This window comes from Lycorma delicatula, chromosome 9, assembly GCF_047948215.1.
Source record: "Lycorma delicatula isolate Av1 chromosome 9, ASM4794821v1, whole genome shotgun sequence".
Classification (NCBI taxonomy): Eukaryota; Metazoa; Arthropoda; class Insecta; order Hemiptera; family Fulgoridae; genus Lycorma; species Lycorma delicatula.
Window position 1 is genome coordinate 66595976 of NC_134463.1, and position 18264 is coordinate 66614239.

General features: G+C 30.9%; 1 protein-coding gene across 1 annotated transcript in view; it reads right to left on the minus strand.

Annotated features, from left to right (window-relative positions):
* The window catches only part of eIF3b (eukaryotic translation initiation factor 3 subunit b), a 121872-nt gene continuing 103608 nt past the window's right edge, over positions 1-18264 (minus strand). The window contains exons 9-14 of the mRNA XM_075375634.1: positions 16523-16661; positions 15754-15943; positions 9365-9579; positions 8043-8246; positions 6495-6603; positions 1-518 (exon numbers count right to left, since the gene is read on the minus strand). Of these exons, the coding sequence (XP_075231749.1) occupies positions 424-518; positions 6495-6603; positions 8043-8246; positions 9365-9579; positions 15754-15943; positions 16523-16661 (952 nt within the window). The 3' untranslated portion in view covers positions 1-423. The remainder of the gene's footprint in view (positions 519-6494; positions 6604-8042; positions 8247-9364; positions 9580-15753; positions 15944-16522; positions 16662-18264) is intronic.

An 18264-nucleotide genomic window follows, 5' to 3' on the forward strand; every position in this document is an offset into this window, starting at 1 on the left:
TTCAAGTATGAAATATTTGTAATATTTTTTTCTACAGCGTATTCTATACGGAACATGATAAAAGCGATAAACATTGTATTTAATAAAACATCTCTGCTTACATAACCAAAAGCAGTGATGCCAATAACAAATATTATAGTAATAATAATAATTAAACAAATTAAAATAAAAATACATAAATATTTTAAATATAATATTAGTAATATAGTCCATAAGTAAATCCACACCCTTTATTACTCTTACTGATGACGGCAATAATAATAAGTAGAGTAGACACATTTGTCTGCAAATATAGGCAAAAGTTCCACCTCTATTGCATGAGGTTACCAAGTCAGCTTTATTTTTTTTATCCTTTAAATGTATGTTAACAGTAAAACTTTACTGGTAATCCGAGATTGCCAGCAGAAAAGTCTCTCAATACTTCTAATCGACAATTGAAATTTCCTCTTTAATTAAGAATTCTACTATTTCCTCTTCAGCATTATTGGCTTCAGAATCGAGTTCATCTGTATCAATATCTGGGAAAAAAAGCAACAAATAAAAATTAAAAGAACAAAACATACAAACAATATAAAAATTATGAACTAAAAAAAGGAGAAACTGTAGTTTACATAATGACCACAGGGTAAAGAATTGCAGAAATATAAAAAGAAAACATCAATTCCATAAGAATCAAGATACAGAATATTTAATTAACAATTGAAATAAACATTATGTGAAAAAATCGTATTATTCCCTGGTATGCACAATACACAAGTACTGTGTATACTTATACTGTCATTCTGGAGCTGCTCTGGTTTTCTGGAAGTTCATGCTCTCCAGAAACTGAACAATTGCAAAAAAAAAATTAGTGCATTTTGTTAAAAATTTTACAGGAAAACAGACTCAGATAAATTAATTAATGATACTTGTTGATCAAAACATTCACCCAATCTACAATAACATTGTAAATACAATGTTTAATCTTTTCAAATTTCAAAATTATAACAGTTGATATTTAGTCATTATCTTTGTAATTATCAGTTTGTCAAATGGGTCCTCATTTGACACTATATGATAAAAAAACAAAAAGAAACAAGTTATGGTAATAATCATTCATCAGAAATAAATTTAAGCCAGTTTTTAAATCCTAAAGTAAACTGATCACTTATTAATTTTAAGTAGCTCCCTGGAAAGTGACGAGCAAGAAATAAGGTAAATATGCTGATGGTTAGAACCATGTTCAATAAATTAGCCCCATAGATCATCATTGGAAATATATTGACTGACTATGATCACACTAGCCAAGGTCATGTAAAATTTAAGTTATGTTTAGATAAAAGTACTAAGTTTTCACTTTATTGATTCATTTAAAATATAAGATTTATATTATTTTAAGATTTATTATTTTTTATTACGAAAACAAAATCACAGATAGCATAACTCATGTAAATTAATATGCAATTCTCATAATTTCATTATTTTTAATTATGTAATAACAGAATTATTTCATGACTGAAGATGTGGGATCCTGCCAAAATACTTCATTAAAAATTATCTTATCTAAATAATCTCTACTATGTGATTTATTAAATAGAATTTTTTATATATATGTATATAAATTGTGAAAATGGCTTAATTGAATATGTCAACACACCCACAGACTACAATACCAGAATTAATGTAGTTGATTACTAATTAAACTCAGTTGTGAATGAAATTGTTGGCAATCTTGGATCCATCATATCGAATGCAGTTTTTTTTTAAATGGCATGATGGTCATATTACATGATTTCAAATGTAAATTTGAATGGAAAAAACTTTTAAACCCAGCATCTGTAGCTTCATCTGTTTTAGATACTGACCATTAAAGTGTCTAGATTGGGGTAAAACACCTGTGTCCCCAAACTCCATTCAAGATAAATATTTTCAGTAGAAAGGGGAATAAATTACACATCATGTAACATTGCAATTTCACGCTGGAAAACGATTCTGTAAACTGTTTTTAAAAATCTATTCTCGTTGCATAATTATTCAAAATTTATTTTTTTATAATTATTCAAGTCTTTTTTTCAAGAGAATTAGTAACATATTAAAAACATACAGAATGTGTAATTAAAATCACAATAGATGTTCAAAGTAGCCTCCTCCTAGTTGTTAAAAAAATCCTGTACACGTATAAAAATTATGTACAGCATTCTGAATTGATTCCCTTGAGATTTCACAGCTTCAATTAGAATTCGCCTTCTTAGTTCTTTCAGATTCTTCGAATTAGTTTTATAAACTTTATCTTTTAAATATTCCCAGAAGTAGTCTAATGGACTTAAATCTGGTGACTGTAGAGGCCATTCAATTTGTCTTTTCACCTACCAGTCAATCTTACTGGGAAAATATAATTCAAGAAAGTGCGAAGTTGGAGATAATAATGGGCAGGAGCTCCATTTTGCTGAAAACATGAACTGTAAAAATTCTGTTTAGAAGCGTACCTTCATATAATTCGCCTGTCAAATTTCTTCAATTACAAATTGCCCAATTAATGTATCCAGTACAATGCCAGCCCAAACAATCTTTGCTAGGTGTGTACTTCTTGTAACCACCAGTGTGGATTTTCAACACTCCAACAACGGCAATTATGTCTACTAACATTACCATTAAACACAAAAGTAGCCTTGTCTGAAAAGACATCTGTTATCAAGTTTGGTTCTTAATAATCCTGTTCATCATAATTTCACAAAATTTAACATACAAATGTTAGTTTTGTGAAGTTAGTTTACTAACATACACTGTTAGTTTTACATCTTCATGAAGTGAATTTAGGTCTTGTCAGATTTGCAATGATTCTTTATAATTCCACATTCCTTGAATTTTCGCAGTTTTGTACACGGTTGATTTTGCAATTAGCACATGATCAAAAAAAAAGTCATTAAATAAATTTCTTATTTTGTCATACGAACTACTCGATTGCCATATCCATGCTACATTAGAAGAGTTATCCTTCATATTCGCAGTTTCATTAAGTTAATGAAAATAAAGTAAAATTCAAAGAAACGCAAATCAGAAAACTAGACAAAACTGATAAATAATTAATTCAATGAGGAAACAGATTTCACAGAAATTACATATGCCAATCACCTATTCAAAATGAAAGAAATTGTAAAAATAATTTGCACAATGAAGCTGTTGCCAATGAAACAACGTAAAATTTTTGAGTTTAATTTTAGAAAAAACTATTGTGTAATCAAAATTATGATAAATTCTTTCATTAATTTTATATAAATTACATACGTATCTTGTTATTATCTAAACTTGTCAGAATTTTATCAAATATCAATATTCAATTATATTGAAATAAAATTCAATAATAATTACAATGAATACATTATTCAATACTTATATTGAAATAAATTTCAATATAATTAAGTAACGAGAAGACATTTTTGAAAATGGTTTGTAGAATAATTTCCAGTTTAAAATTGCAATGTTAGATGATGTGTAATTATTCCCCTTTTTACCAAAAATATTTATCTTGAATGGCGATTGGGGATGGCCATTTTACCCTGATCTGAACACTTTAATGGTCAATATCTAACACAGATTAAGCTATGGATGCAGGTTTTTATGATGGATAACATGCCATTTAAAAAATAAAGTTCAATTCAATATGGCGGATCCAAGAGTAATTTCTTTGATTCAGTAATAAACTGAATTTACTTTGGTAATGTAGTCGCACCCGTTTTTCTATAATTAAGCCATTTTCAGACTTTCTGGATCTCTGTATATGTGTATATATGTATATGTGTGTATGTGTGTGTGTACTGAATACGAGCTTTGATTACAACAAAGTAATGAGAATTTTTTATTTTCTCTGAAAGTATTTATTGAATCTACAATGTTTACTCTTTATCCTTAAAAGAAGTCCTGCTATGATATTATACACTTATGCCAATGTAGCTTCCAGTTTAAAAATCACTGGTGAAATGCTTCTTTGGATATCGTATTGAGCTTGGATTGCGATTTCACATATCTCAACTATTATTGAAAAAAAGTTGTTCCTTGAATATCCTTTTAAGTTTGGAAAATTAGAAAGTCACAGGAAGCCATGTCCGAAGAAAAGGGTGGTTGTAGCATCAAAATTGTGTTGTTTCCTCAATAAATGTTGGAAAAGTAAAGCACTATGCGCTAGTGCATTGTTGTGATACGAAATCCACAAGTGTTCTCTCTAAAGTCAGGTTGTTTTCTCCGTAGTGCTTAAAGAAAATTGAATAAACTTCTACCAAGTACAACTTGTTGACTGTATGACCTTGCAGTAGGTCTGTAATGAACAATTGCATTGTAGTCAAAAGAAAACAGTTTGTAGGACCTTCACATTTGACTGGACTTGATATCTACCTTTTTGGCCTTTGCTCCTCAGACAACTTCCATTGGAAGTTATCAGTCTCACTGGAAGTTATCTTCCAGTGATTCCTTAGTGGAAGTTATTTGAAGAGCACAGTACAACATTGAGCTCAATGTCATAGACGTACACCCTTATTTCATAACCAGTTATGGCATATTTGAGCAAATCTGGGACGTCACTAAGCATTTGCTCCATGATGGTTAGGTGATACTTTTTTGTTGAAAATTTAGCAATTTTGTAGCAAATTTGACTATCACCCTTTACATTCAAAACATCAATAAAAATCATCTTGCATAAGCCAAGTGAAATTCCATTTTTTGGGTAAACTATCTACGGTGATTCTGCGATTAGCAAGCATAATCTCTTTAACTTTTTTTGACATTTTCATCAATGATTTATGTGCTAGTATACTATTCATAAACTCATGGTCATGACACAACATCGTTGCCAGGCCTTCTTTAACATTTTAAACACTTCACTGAACTTAATTGCCTTTTTAAAGCAAAATTTCTGACAAATTCTCTAATCCAACATTCTGCCACATATAATAAAGTGTCTTGTTTTTTTACTCATCAAACAAAACTAAGCATTGCAGTTAACTGAAAATTAACACATATGACACCGACAGTACTACCAATAAATAGAAAAAAAAAAAATCAACTCAATTGACAAGATACAGTATACACAATCAAAAAATTCTCATAACTTTTTGACCAGAACACAATTGTGTATGTGTATAAAACTATGAAAATTTAAATAATTCAACATACAGAGCATTGTGCCAAATAACCACCAAACACAGTAACAGAAAATAAAAAATTAATATCAAAAGTTGACTTTTGTGAGATCCCGCATAAACAGTATACAAAATTCAAACAGTATCAAACAAAAACAAATAAAATCTAAAAAACCATAAACTCCAATAACCACAAAACTTGAACAAAACTCAATATCCGGATAAGGATATAGAGTTGTGTTGTTCACTGGGTTTGTTTTCTAAATTTTTAGATTTATTTATTTTTGTGCAAACTGATGATGCAGGATCCTGCAAAAGTCGACTTTTAGTATTAGTTTTTTAGGTTCTGTTACTGTGTTTGATGGTTATTTCGTTATTTGATATCTACATATATATATATATATATATAACTACTAAAACGTGTTAAGGTGGTAGATGACACAACTCCATGATAACTATTCAAGGAAAAACAAACAAAGGCAAGTGTGATTGACCCTCTATAAACTCTCCCATCTGGTAAAACAAGTTTAACTGTCTTGCTCAGAACTCCCAGATACATAAGAACTGTTACACAATCATCTAGATGTACCTCATTGGTGTACATTATCATCTAATTTGCTTTTTAACAATTCAGTCTACAGCCATGACAACTTTTGTATTGGAGATTCCACTAAAATTGTCTGTTAAAAATTTAAAAATCTTCTAAGATAAATTTAGAATTTATCTAACAAATGTGTCGTAAGTTCTTCTACATCATCCTTTACATATATATATGTAGATAAGTTTTGCTATGAAAACAAAGCATCAAACAAACTCCATCAGCACATAGGTCAGTTAATTTTATCAAAGCTTGTTTAAAGGATGATGTAGAAGAACTTACGACACATTTGTTAGATAAATTCTAAATTTATCTTAGAAGATTTTTAAATTTTTAACAGACAATTTTAGTGGAATCTCCAATACAAAAGTTGTCATGGCTGTAGACTGAATTGTTAAAAAGCAAATTAGATGATAATGTACACCAATGAGGTACATCTAGATGATTGTGTAACAGTTCTTATGTATCTGGGAGTTCTGAGCAAGACAGTTAAACTTGTTTTACCAGATGGGAGAGTTTATAGAGGGTCAATCACACTTGCCTTTGTTTGTTTTTCCTTGAATAGTTATCATGGAGTTGTGTCATCTACCACCTTAACACGTTTTAGTAGTTATGGGATCTCCTATGCTCAAAATCTAAACCCTAGTATCTTCGATTCAGAGACCTCAACAAAAGAACATAAAAATCCAGGAGGCTCATTATTAGGTTGATCACAACCTTTGATATATAAATACCAAGTTTATATAAACTCAGTAAAAATTATACTGTATAATATTTGTACTTACTGCTTCTTAATTCCAATCTGCGAGGTTTCTGAGCTTGCCATGTTTCAATTGCTCTTTTCCTAAATTCTTCAAATTTTTTCATCAAATTGCAACGTTTTTCAATCAATTCCTGTAAACAATATTGTAAGTGTATAAATTAAAAACAAATATTGCATTTGTAAAAATTAATAACAAGGTGTATTTAAAAATTGAGAAAAACTATTAAAAAAAAAACTACCACAAATTTCAGTACCTGAAATTGAATACGATCAATCTACTTTGAAATATTACTTACTATTGTTAATCCATCATTTCATGCACAGCTTGTAGTGATAAAAAAACTCTTTTGTGTTGATAAAACAAATCTTCAGAGTAGATTTTAAAGTCCACAGGTGTTAATTAATAAATTGGTAAACAAAGATGGAAAACAGTTGCTTAAAAATTATACTACGCTATAGTTAATGTTCAGTTAACAGTTTTTGGACTTATTTCCCTAAATTTTTTTACAATTTCTATATTTTTATTAATTAAAAACACTACTGACTGAAATAATTTTCCTATGAAAAAAATTGTACACTCTGTGAAGAACTTAATCAAGAACTTATTCAGTAGCAGTGCCTCAATCTATTCAATAGTACATAAAGGAGAGAACATATTTAAACTGTAAGTACTTTCTTTTTCTACATTTCATTTTATACACTAATCATTAAAATTTTAAGATGTAATGTCAATAAAATCCAATCCTTTTAGTGCTAGACAACTTTCTTGCCAATACATTTGTTTACCGAAATAATCTCTTACCTCTTGTATTTAAATGACTAACAAATCAAGATTATATATTAGCAATGAAGTATATTACATAAGCAGAGTCCGTCCTCATTGCCCATATCAAAAATGTAAACATATCATAGTACGAGGGCTGTCCAGGAAGTAACTTATGTTTTGGTATTAAAAAAAAACAAATAGCTGTTGAAAACAAATTTATTACATGCAATGTGAAATAAATTGAGACACAACCTGCCATACCTGTGGATGAAGTTTAGGATACTTATAGAAAAATTCTGCCTCCTGGTTTTTTCAGCTTCATCATTAAAATGCTTATTTGCCAGGCAGTCTTACACATGTGAGGAAACAAAAAGTAATTGCTCAGTGCTAGATCTGGGCTGTATACAAGATGACTGAAAAGTCTACGCAGATACCATACGCTGCTATTTGTGTTCGAGCACAAAACTTACAGTATCCCAAATTTTTGTGAAATTTTAATGGTAAAATGTCAAACTTTTTCATCTACTTTCATTACCAGTTCATCAGACAACTATAGGCTGGCCACATTGTTTTTCATTATGAACAGTTGAGTGGCCATTGATACACCACTACCTAACTGCACCCATAACCTCCTTTACCTAGAACAGCTTCACGAGTCAGGCTAGTAACAACTACCAAGATGGAGCCGCTACTTCAACCCCTTCACAAACAACAGCTTATGCAAGTTACTTTTTTGACAGCCCTTGTATAATAAAGAAAGAAAAGTTTTAACAAAAAAAAAAGGGTTAACATAAATAACTATACCTTAGATGCTTTAGTCTGACGTAGGCGATCCTTGCTCTCAAATTGAGCACTATACTTCTTTAGATTCTTTTTTATTTCCTTCTGCTGTTCAGCAGACAGCAGTGTAGGCGGTCGAGGTCGCCACAGAAGTTGGCAAAAATCATCAACATTATTTCGTTTCAGTATTTTCCCTTGGAAAGTCCATATCCAATATCCATTATCCACCTATAAAAATTTACACATTAAGAGAAATTTCTTTTTTTAGCTGAGCTTGTGCTGCAAACTTAGTGTAATGAAAAGAAGTAGAAGGCAGGGGGCCTTATGAGTATCCTTATGAGTTATACAAAAGGGGAGCCGCTTTTATTAGTTTCATTACTATAAATTTATTTACTTCAACTACAGGCTTATGCAGTTACTAATTGTAGCATATGAATAATGCCAAGCCTGATCAGGATTTAAACCCACCATTTTCTTTATGAAATGCAAAGATGCAAAAACAATACTTACTGAGAGACGAGATGAATTGATTTATTACCTTTTAACCTATATAAGCTGTAGTCTGAACGATAAACAGTCTCAAAAATGTCAAATGAGGTATAAACACAGAAATAAAATTATAAATGGATAAGACATTACGAGATAAGTAGCTTTAATAAATGGAATACTCATCTTTCATCTACCAGACTTTCATAAAAATATTTTTGATTTATTTTTCATTTGTTTATTACATTAGTTTTTACAACTGGAGTAATCTACACCCAAACAACTCAAAATGAGAAAGAAGGGCTAAGGATAAGGAATGGAGAATGATGAGAAACAAAGATCTACATATAGAGAAACAATGAGGTAAGACACAATTTAAGAGGACAGTTAAATTTTCTTCTTTTTTGCCTGATTGGGTATGTATAATTCCCTTAAATGAATTAAAAAATTGAATTCATACAACAATGCACTTGTTTCAACATTAACCATGAGTAAGCGAGGTGTAATTTTTTCCAGTATATAAAAGAAAGAGATTTAGGTGAACTAGATGAAAAGTATACCTACCAACTGTAGATAGAGTGGACTATGAAGATTGTAAGTTATTCAAAACTTATGAATCATTTCCTTCTGTTATCTTTTATTTAGAAATAAATAAATTTATTTTATATTTGAAATATTTTAGTGCTATCAAAAGCGGAGAAGTTTCTTTATGGAATGGTGAGGGTGGAAAAATTTGTTTTTTGCTTATATTTCATGATTATCAATAAAACTTAGAACGCCTTTTATAATAATAAAAAATAATACAACTTCTAAAAGGAGTGTATTATGAGGGTGATACAAATCACTCTATTTATATTTACCTTAGTTTTCCAAAAGGAAACAGCAGTAACAACATAACGACCTGTGGGGTCCCACTCCACATCACTCACAGAATAATGGTCAGCTACATGCATTACTGTGAAGTCATTAGTATCAACAAACTCTAATATACTATTTGATCTTAAATCAGCTAAAACGATGAATTGTCCAGCTGGTGACCAGAATAATGTATTGCAAGATCTTTTCTCAAATTTCTCTGTAAAAGAAATGTCAAATAATTTTATAGTATATTAGTAAATTTATAAAAAAGTTAATTTAATTTACTAAATCTATTTACACTTTCATTGGTAATTTTTTAAAAATACTACCTTATGTTAATACAGTCTCTTGTGGTAAGAAATGATATCAATTGTAACAAGAATTGTCAATAAAGAGCATCTCATAGTAAACTTAAACTGGACTGCCTGTTACTAGCAATATTCTTGAGTAATATTTGGAGGTAAAAAAAGGACAACATAATGGTGAAAATTCTTATCAGGTATATGAGTAGCAATGCTGCCAATTAGCTGCTCTTTAATAAAGATCTGGTGAGGTTCAGTAAACTGAAGGAAAATTTATGACAAGTGAATTTGCACACCCTTGACATCAATTAACTTTAGTAATCTTGACTTTATTTCAGCACTGGGATAGCCTAATGAAAAAAGATACCCAAGACTTGAGAAAAAACTGTAAACCAAGCATCATTACTAAGCCAAATTTCAGTACCCTTTCTTAAAATAAAAATTCATCAAAATTTTAATTACTTGAATCATTAAATTATTAAGTTATAAATCCTCATTAAAACAATATATACTTTTTAAATAGAAAATTTAAAAAATGACATATTCTTTATGCAATCAGATGAATATTATGAAAACAAAAGAGAAGGACGTTAGGTTTTATTAAAAACTCTCAAACTAACATTTTTATACTGAAGTTTGATTATAAATTGCTTAGACTGCATTCTCATTTCACATATCAAACTTAACTAAAAACTAGTCTTGTTTATTCCAATGTTGTGTACGAGGTCTGTAAATAAAGTAATGAGACTGGTTCTGAAAAATGTTTTACTTACAATCCAATTATACATGGACTCTTATCACCTTCGAAACCAGTTCCCTTGGGAAGCCACACAACGCTTCAAATGGTTTTCCCACTCTTCATAGCAATGTTGGAACTCTGAAACTGGAATATCCTTCAGATGGCCGGTTACCTTGTTTCAAAACGGTATCCATTGAGGTGGTTTTTTAAAATCAGAACAGGAAAAAGTTGCAGGGACTCAACGTCAGGTTGAGGAACTAACTACAGAAATGTTTTTCTTTGCCAAAAACTCAACTGAGAGTGCAATGTGACAAGGTGCATTGTCATGATGCAGTTGTCTTTGATGGCTGGTCTCACACAGGCAACTCTTTTCTGCAGCTTTCAAGAATTTCTCGGTAAATATATTTACAATCTGTCCTGTAGGCAAAAACTCCTTATGGACAATGCCATTACTATCAAAGAAACAAATTAGCATGGTTTTGATTTGCTTATTTTTGCTTCTGTGGGACATGTGAGTTTGAAGTGCCACTCCTTGCTCTGGCATTTTGTTTCTGGGTCATACTCAAATATTCAAGATTCATCACCAGTAAAAACATTTAAAAAAAATCAGGATCAGTTTCAATTTGCCCTAGAAGATTGTGGCACACTTCAACACTGTTGTTTTTCTGTTCAATAGTGAGGTTTTTTGGGACCAATTTTGCAAAAAACCTTTTTTCATGTCCAATTTGTCAAAATTTGATGGACTGTGGTACAGTTCAAATTCAATTGTTCTGCAATCATTCTGACAGTTAATCGTAGGTCGTACTGCATCAAGTCTCTGATTTGCTCAACATTTTCATCACTTTTTGACGTTCAGAGCGTAGATTGTCCACAACTGATTCCCAGCCATCTGAAAATGCTTTAAACAATCTCAAAACTTGGGCTCGTGACAAGACCGTCATCTCCATATTACCTTTTCAATTTTGAAAAAGTTTCAGTAGCATTCTCACAGTTTAACAGAAAAGTTGATTGCACAATGTGCTCATAATTATTATCACTCATTTTTGTAAGGCACAACCAAAAACTAGTTTCACGAATAATTTGTTTACATCTCACGTGGCAACAATAAACTAAAAATATTAATACCTAATATAAATCAGCTGTTCGTATAACCATATGTTTACTAGTAACTTTACAGTGTTGCCACTTTGGCTGCCAAAAAACTAGTCTCATTTATTTATTGGCAGACATCGTATTTTATAAAATCTGCTAATAATAAACACTCTTATAAGACAATGTAATTAATCTTTATTCAAGACAAAACATTGCAAATTCTGAATTTTTGTTCCAATGAAAATTCAAATACATAAGGAACAACTTGGATGATTTCAAAAAGATTAAAGGATGTTAAAAATGAAATTTCACTACAGAAAATGTAAAACAAAATGCTTTAGTATTGAAAGTTAACAGATTAAAATGAATCCCCTCCTAAAAAAAAATTTAAGCCTCTGGGACTACCATTAGGTACTGCTTCAGATAATGAAATGAAAACTTTGTAGCGTGTGAAAATGCCATGCCTGACCGGGATTTGAACCCATGACTTCCAGCTGAATGGCCGAGTCACAACCACTCATGCCATGGAGGCCGGCTTCTCAAAAAAAAAACCCCTAGAATTTATTTGCTATCATTACAAACTAGTTAATGTGCATGGTGATGTAACCATTTTTAAGCAAATTAAACATAGACAATCCCACTTTAAGAGCATAAAGAAAAGAGAATTCAAATACAAACTGATAAAAGATAAATTATTATAAAGATTATGGTTTTTTTAAGGTTAAATTCAAATTTTAAAAGAAGATAGCTGGTGAAGGGGGTAAAAATTATTCTTTATACAGGGGGGGTGCAGAGGAAATGCATGCTTTTTAAACTACTAGTACTCAGTGATAAGTGGGGGGTATTGACCTTCAGCGAGCTCTGGTGGATAGCTCAGACTATAGACAGTTTCAGTCGCTATGAGCATTGGAGCATAGAACATAGTGTGCTTGCTGTCACGCAGATTTTTAGAAACAATGATTTTGTGGTCATGGTTCAATATCTTTTCTGTTGAAATTTTCATGTCAAATGTTGACGTGCAGTTCCAGATTGCAACACCATACTCTGATAGGTTGAGGCATTTAGAAGTACTGGATCTGTGATACAGAAAAATCCACCTAGCCTTCCCCATTCAGTCCGAACTCTGGAAAACGTATAGCGAGAAGGCCAGTTCTGCTAGTCCAGAATGCTAGATGACAAGTTATAGTGATGGGTGTGTCACATCATTCACTTTATCACATCTTACATGGTGATCTCAAATTTCACTCGTACAAAATAATGATCGTCCAGCAGCTAACTGAAAGAGATTTTGTGCAACACAAAAATTTTTGTGGCATAATGAATGCCATTCTTACAGAAAATGCAAACACCCTAATAAAGATGAGTGATGAAGCCCATTTCCATCTGGATGGCTATGTTAATGTACACTGTATATTTTTTCAAATGTAACAGTGTAGTGCGGTGTCTCCAAAATAGGAAGTGTTGGTCCTTACCTTTTTGAAGAGAGGGGAATTGCAGCTACAGTGACATCAGCACGCTACATTGACATGTTTAACAACTTCCTGCATCCAGAAGTGAAAAGGCATCGGGTGAACATGAGAGAAATGTGGTTCCAACAGGATGGTGCCACAGTTCACATGGCGAGAGCATTGATTGAAGTGGTTCAACAAACCACATATCATTTCACAATTCGGCGGTGTTCTTTGGCACCCATGCTCTCCCGATCTATCGATTTGTAATTTCTTTTTGTGGGGTTACCTTAAATTAAACAGTGTATGTGAACAAGCAACACACAATCAGAGCTGAAAATTTGCATTAGTCAAGAAATTGATGCTGTGTTAAATGAAATGTTTGAGAAAGCCATGCAGAGTTTTGAGGAGAGGCTCAGAATTTATGTCCAACAAGGACGTCATCTTCCTGACATTATTTTCCAAACCTAATTAAGGTATGTTGATTTCAAAAATGCAATAAAAATATTATTTAATGTAAAACTTTTCTATAACTAAAACAGCCAAAGTTTTTCAGTAGTGAAAAGCATGTGTTTCCTCTGCCCACCCTTTACTTAGTAACTCTGCTTACAGTGTACAGCCTATATACTCACGCTCTAAGTAATGAATGGCTGCATTGTTTGAGCATGAAATAAAGTTAACTATAAGAAGCACAACAACTGATATATGGTTGTCACCACAAGCATCTAAATTAATTTAATTAGTTAATCCCAAAGCAAAATTATTCATTTTTAAATTAAAGTGAAGAGTATTTTGAAAGTTTGTTCTATATGTTCCCACCTCTTTATTCCTATCTTCTAACTCATAACCACTACTATGTCTGAAAAATGTCATTCCCATAAATCATACACTGTACAAAATAGTAACTAACAACAAAATCTGTTCAGAAATCAACATAGAAAAATTAACTGTGTAGGAAGTAATCCAAGACAAGTCTTGTTTCAGGCAGTGAATGTGATTTACCAGCAGACATTTTGGATATTAAATCCCATAGAAAAAAAACCATACACCAAATGATATGGTAATAGTGATGAAAATCAATATTAACAAAAGAAAATAAATATGTTACTTTTCATTTTCACAAAATGATTTAAAAAACCACAAGCTGTTTTCAGGTTTTCTGTTTAACACCTGAGGAAGGTACTGTGTACCAATACAGCTGGTGTGATTTTTAAATATGTTTGTGAAAATTGAATAACATCTTTTTATTTTGTTAATACACTAAACAGTTGGTTGAACAGGATGGGCAGGTGCTGTTTCTGTATAGGGAATGAAATTTTCTGTTAACATCCATCCTCAACACTTCCACTGAAATCCTAACCATATACGTACGTAGTTTTCCCCCATTCTGTTGGAACCATAGTTCAGCTCAGTTTATCAATCTTCTGTAACATACTGTAACATTGGAGTGTACTGTTAAACATTCACTGTGAGATTATCTGCCCATATCCTTCAAAGAAAATGGGCAGATCACAGCAACATTTGGCACAACATACTGTGATCTGTTGTGTGTGAAAAGGACACTTTTGTAACTTTTCTTGGAATTGTATCAAACTAATAGGTTCTCAAACACAATTTGACAAGTGGGAAAGGGCTTTGTTACTGATGAGAATTAAGTGTTGACAGCATAATTTCCAACATCGTTGTGGTAATGCTTCTAATTATAAAAGATCAATTCTTTTCACAACCATCAGTTTTTAGGGATGGAAATTCAGTCTGTAGAATTCTTCTAATAGTTTGATTGGGAATGTTTTGAGTGGAGGAATGTCAACGCGCAGAATACTAGTTGCCTTGCCTTGCCTTACATGTTCAATGACCTTCCCAATGGTTTTCTTTTTGATGCTGTCCTATTGAAAATTTCAACTCATGTGAATGTTACAAGCAGGCACAAGACTGTGGAGGACTACTGAAATTATCTAATCTTCTCTGCATGAGGGCAACAGGATCGTTGTTTATAAAAAAAACTTTTGCACAGCAAAAGTGTGATGCTCTTAGCATTCCATTACTTCATGAAGACTGACAGCTAGTTAGGAATGGAATCCCTATTACCTCCCTCACATCCATAATAATCAGCAGGTTTCTCTGCCCCACCAGTGAATTAAGTGATCAGTTTTTTGTTGTACGTATAGATTGAGATTTCTCCAAGTAGTAATTTGGGGCGTTTCATTGAAATCCCACAAAATTCTATTAATTAAAATGCCTGCACATGTTCTGATGGATTTAAAAATAACAAAATTTTAGTTCTAATTTCAAAAATCTAATATAAGCAACATTGCTTAGTAATGTGTTTCTTTATGGTGATGGATATTTTATAACTAATACAAGGTAAGACCTATTTACAACAATTTATTATTTCTGTAAATTAGAAAACAAACCTAACTGATGTTAAATTATTCATTTTACGATTTGTCAATCTTATTAAACTTTGAGTATTTTTTTCTTATTAAATCAATTTCATAATTACTTAACAAACATGCGATTTTCAATTGAATATATATAAAGTATTCACAATTTCCAATTTCCAATAATTATGATTATAATCAATCAATCATTCTTGATTAATAAGATTTTATAATATATCATTAACTGCCTCCAAAACCAGAAAAGATTAAGCCATTTTACAACCTTAATATACATACGTCTTGATTAAAATTTATTTATCATCATTATGGAGGATATTTGAATAAAACCTTTATTAAAGTTGATATTATGTAGAATAACATATACCTCTCAGCTAATGATTTTTGTTAAAAATAATACCAATAACTTACTTAGAATAATTGGTGTACTTTTAACTTCAAAAAATGAGACACTTATATTAGGTGCATCTCCATGAATTATAGCAAACTTAAAACCAACCGGTTCCCATGCAAAAGCATGAATTGGTTCTTTGATGTCAACACTATCAACAGGAATATTTCTCTCTCTCATGTGGAAAATCTCAAAGTTATATGACATTCCCTGGAAACAAAAATAGCAGCATATCATTAACACGAAGAAATAATAAAGCAGAAGACTTCCTATTCTATACTGCCTTTTTCATCACGGCACAGGAACTCATAGTCCTAGTAATCTAACTGGTTAGATAAAAACACCCAAAAAAAGGTAATCTAAAAAAAAAAGCTTATTCAGTATAAAAAATAAATGAAAAGCAAAGCACACCACACAAGGCTAGACAGAAACTGACAAATCTAGAAGATATTTTTTTCCACAGTTATGGCAGTCATGACTTGCCACAAAAATGAATTTCCTGAACAAGCTCCTAAAAGATTGTATCATAAATGAACTGTAATAATTTATAACTTACGTTTAGAATTATTAGTTATTAAGGAATGAATCTTTAGGAAATAAAACTAACCAGAGCATTTATAAAGTTTTCAACTTCAAAGTGGTTTATAAACCAAAGATTTCTAACTTTCAACGAGATTCAAGAATATAACCTCTTTAAAGGAAATAGTACAAAATAGTTTCATTCAAATGAAGAATTAGAAATGAATATAATGAAAAAATAAACATAATATTATTATTACTAATACTCACACTGTATTTTACTTCTCCTTTTTCTTTCTTTACTTTAGTGTAACGATCAACTTTTACACAAAGATAATCACCTGCTTTTTGCCAATGCATTTTACAGTCGGCTACATTAAACAAGTTGTTAGCTCGAATTTCAGTTCGACTGAAAATAAAACACTTAAAACAATGAAACTGTCAATTATAACATATGATGCAAATATCTATTACAAAACTATTAAAACAGAAGTGTCAAACACTATCCACTACAACATTATTTCTATTATATTACAAATATTATTAAGAATGTTTTAAACATTTGTAAATGTTTAACCTAATGGTTAACTTTTAAATTGAGAGATATTTCTATAAATATAAAGTAATATTTTTGAACTATATAATTCCAATTTATTAAGAATATTTTTAAATTCTACATAAATAAGAATAACGCACACTTTCTATAATGATTGGGGATGGTGAAACCCTATTATTAGTTCATATCTAATGATTTTTTTTACATTCTAAGTTAATACATGTTTTCATAAAAATTTTCTAACCTAAAAACATTAAATGGTTAATTCTGTAATTAAACTTTCTTGTAGAAAAGTGTTATCTTTCTTATAACATTTTAGTTGTTATCTTTTCAAGAATTATTTTATTCAACCTTATACATGGCGTCCCATGAAGAAATGGAGATACTTTCACAACGTGAAAGGAGACAACGCATTAGTAGTGTAATATTAGGTCATAGTGAGTAATCAGTTTGAAAATAGTTCATTGTTTTTAAGCTAACATCACTTTCAACTGAGAGTTTTTTTAATATTTTACTTAATTTTTTTCCAACAGTTTATATAAATCGATCATAGGGATAAACCAAGTAATACAAAAGTAGATTCAGTTAAAAATAAATGGATAAATCTGATTGAGAGCATAATTAATTACGGAATGTCGGGAACTTTTGATAAATTACAAAAGAAAACCACATTTGTTCTCTATAGCAGAAAACAACGTATAACCAGATATATTTGAATTTGATAGATGACTGTACAAAGTATAGAAATTCTGAAGATGAAGGTAGGAAACTATATAAGCTGTGTAGAAGTACAAGGTGCAGAGGTGTAGTGAAGGAGAGAAAAATATAATTAGTGGGAAGATAAATGTAGCATAAACAAAGAGAAAACTTTAAAAATAACCAAAATGTATTAGTATTTGAAGTGGTGATGTTAGACAAGAGCTAAAATGACAGTAGGGACTATGTATAAGAAGGCAAAATGTGTATATCAGATAATGCTTTAGGGGAGGAAAAAGAGAGTGATAACATTAGATGAGTTTATTTTCAGAGCGGAGGTTGATAGCTCTAAAATACTTATTTAACAGAAATAAGGCAGTAGGGTGATAACAGCCCTTCAAATTACTGTCTAGTTTAGAAGCAGGACTGAATACTTTGTATGTGGAGATGAGTCCAAAAAGAAAACAAAATTATCTGTTTATGTACCAAAGAAAGCAGGAACAGAATAGAAAGCTAATTATGCATTACAGATCTCAGTGGTTAGCCACATCCAATTTCACAAGAACCGTCTTCCCTCTTCCAGTCGTTATCTAATTCCAGATTTTAACTAAGTGTATAATCATTCTTTTATATTCTAATGAATTCCAAATTAAGTTATGATTATTTTATGGTTAAATTTATGACATTAGGTCAATACAAAACAATAATGTTAGATTAAAAAAACAAACATTAACCAACTAATATATAATGAATTAATCTC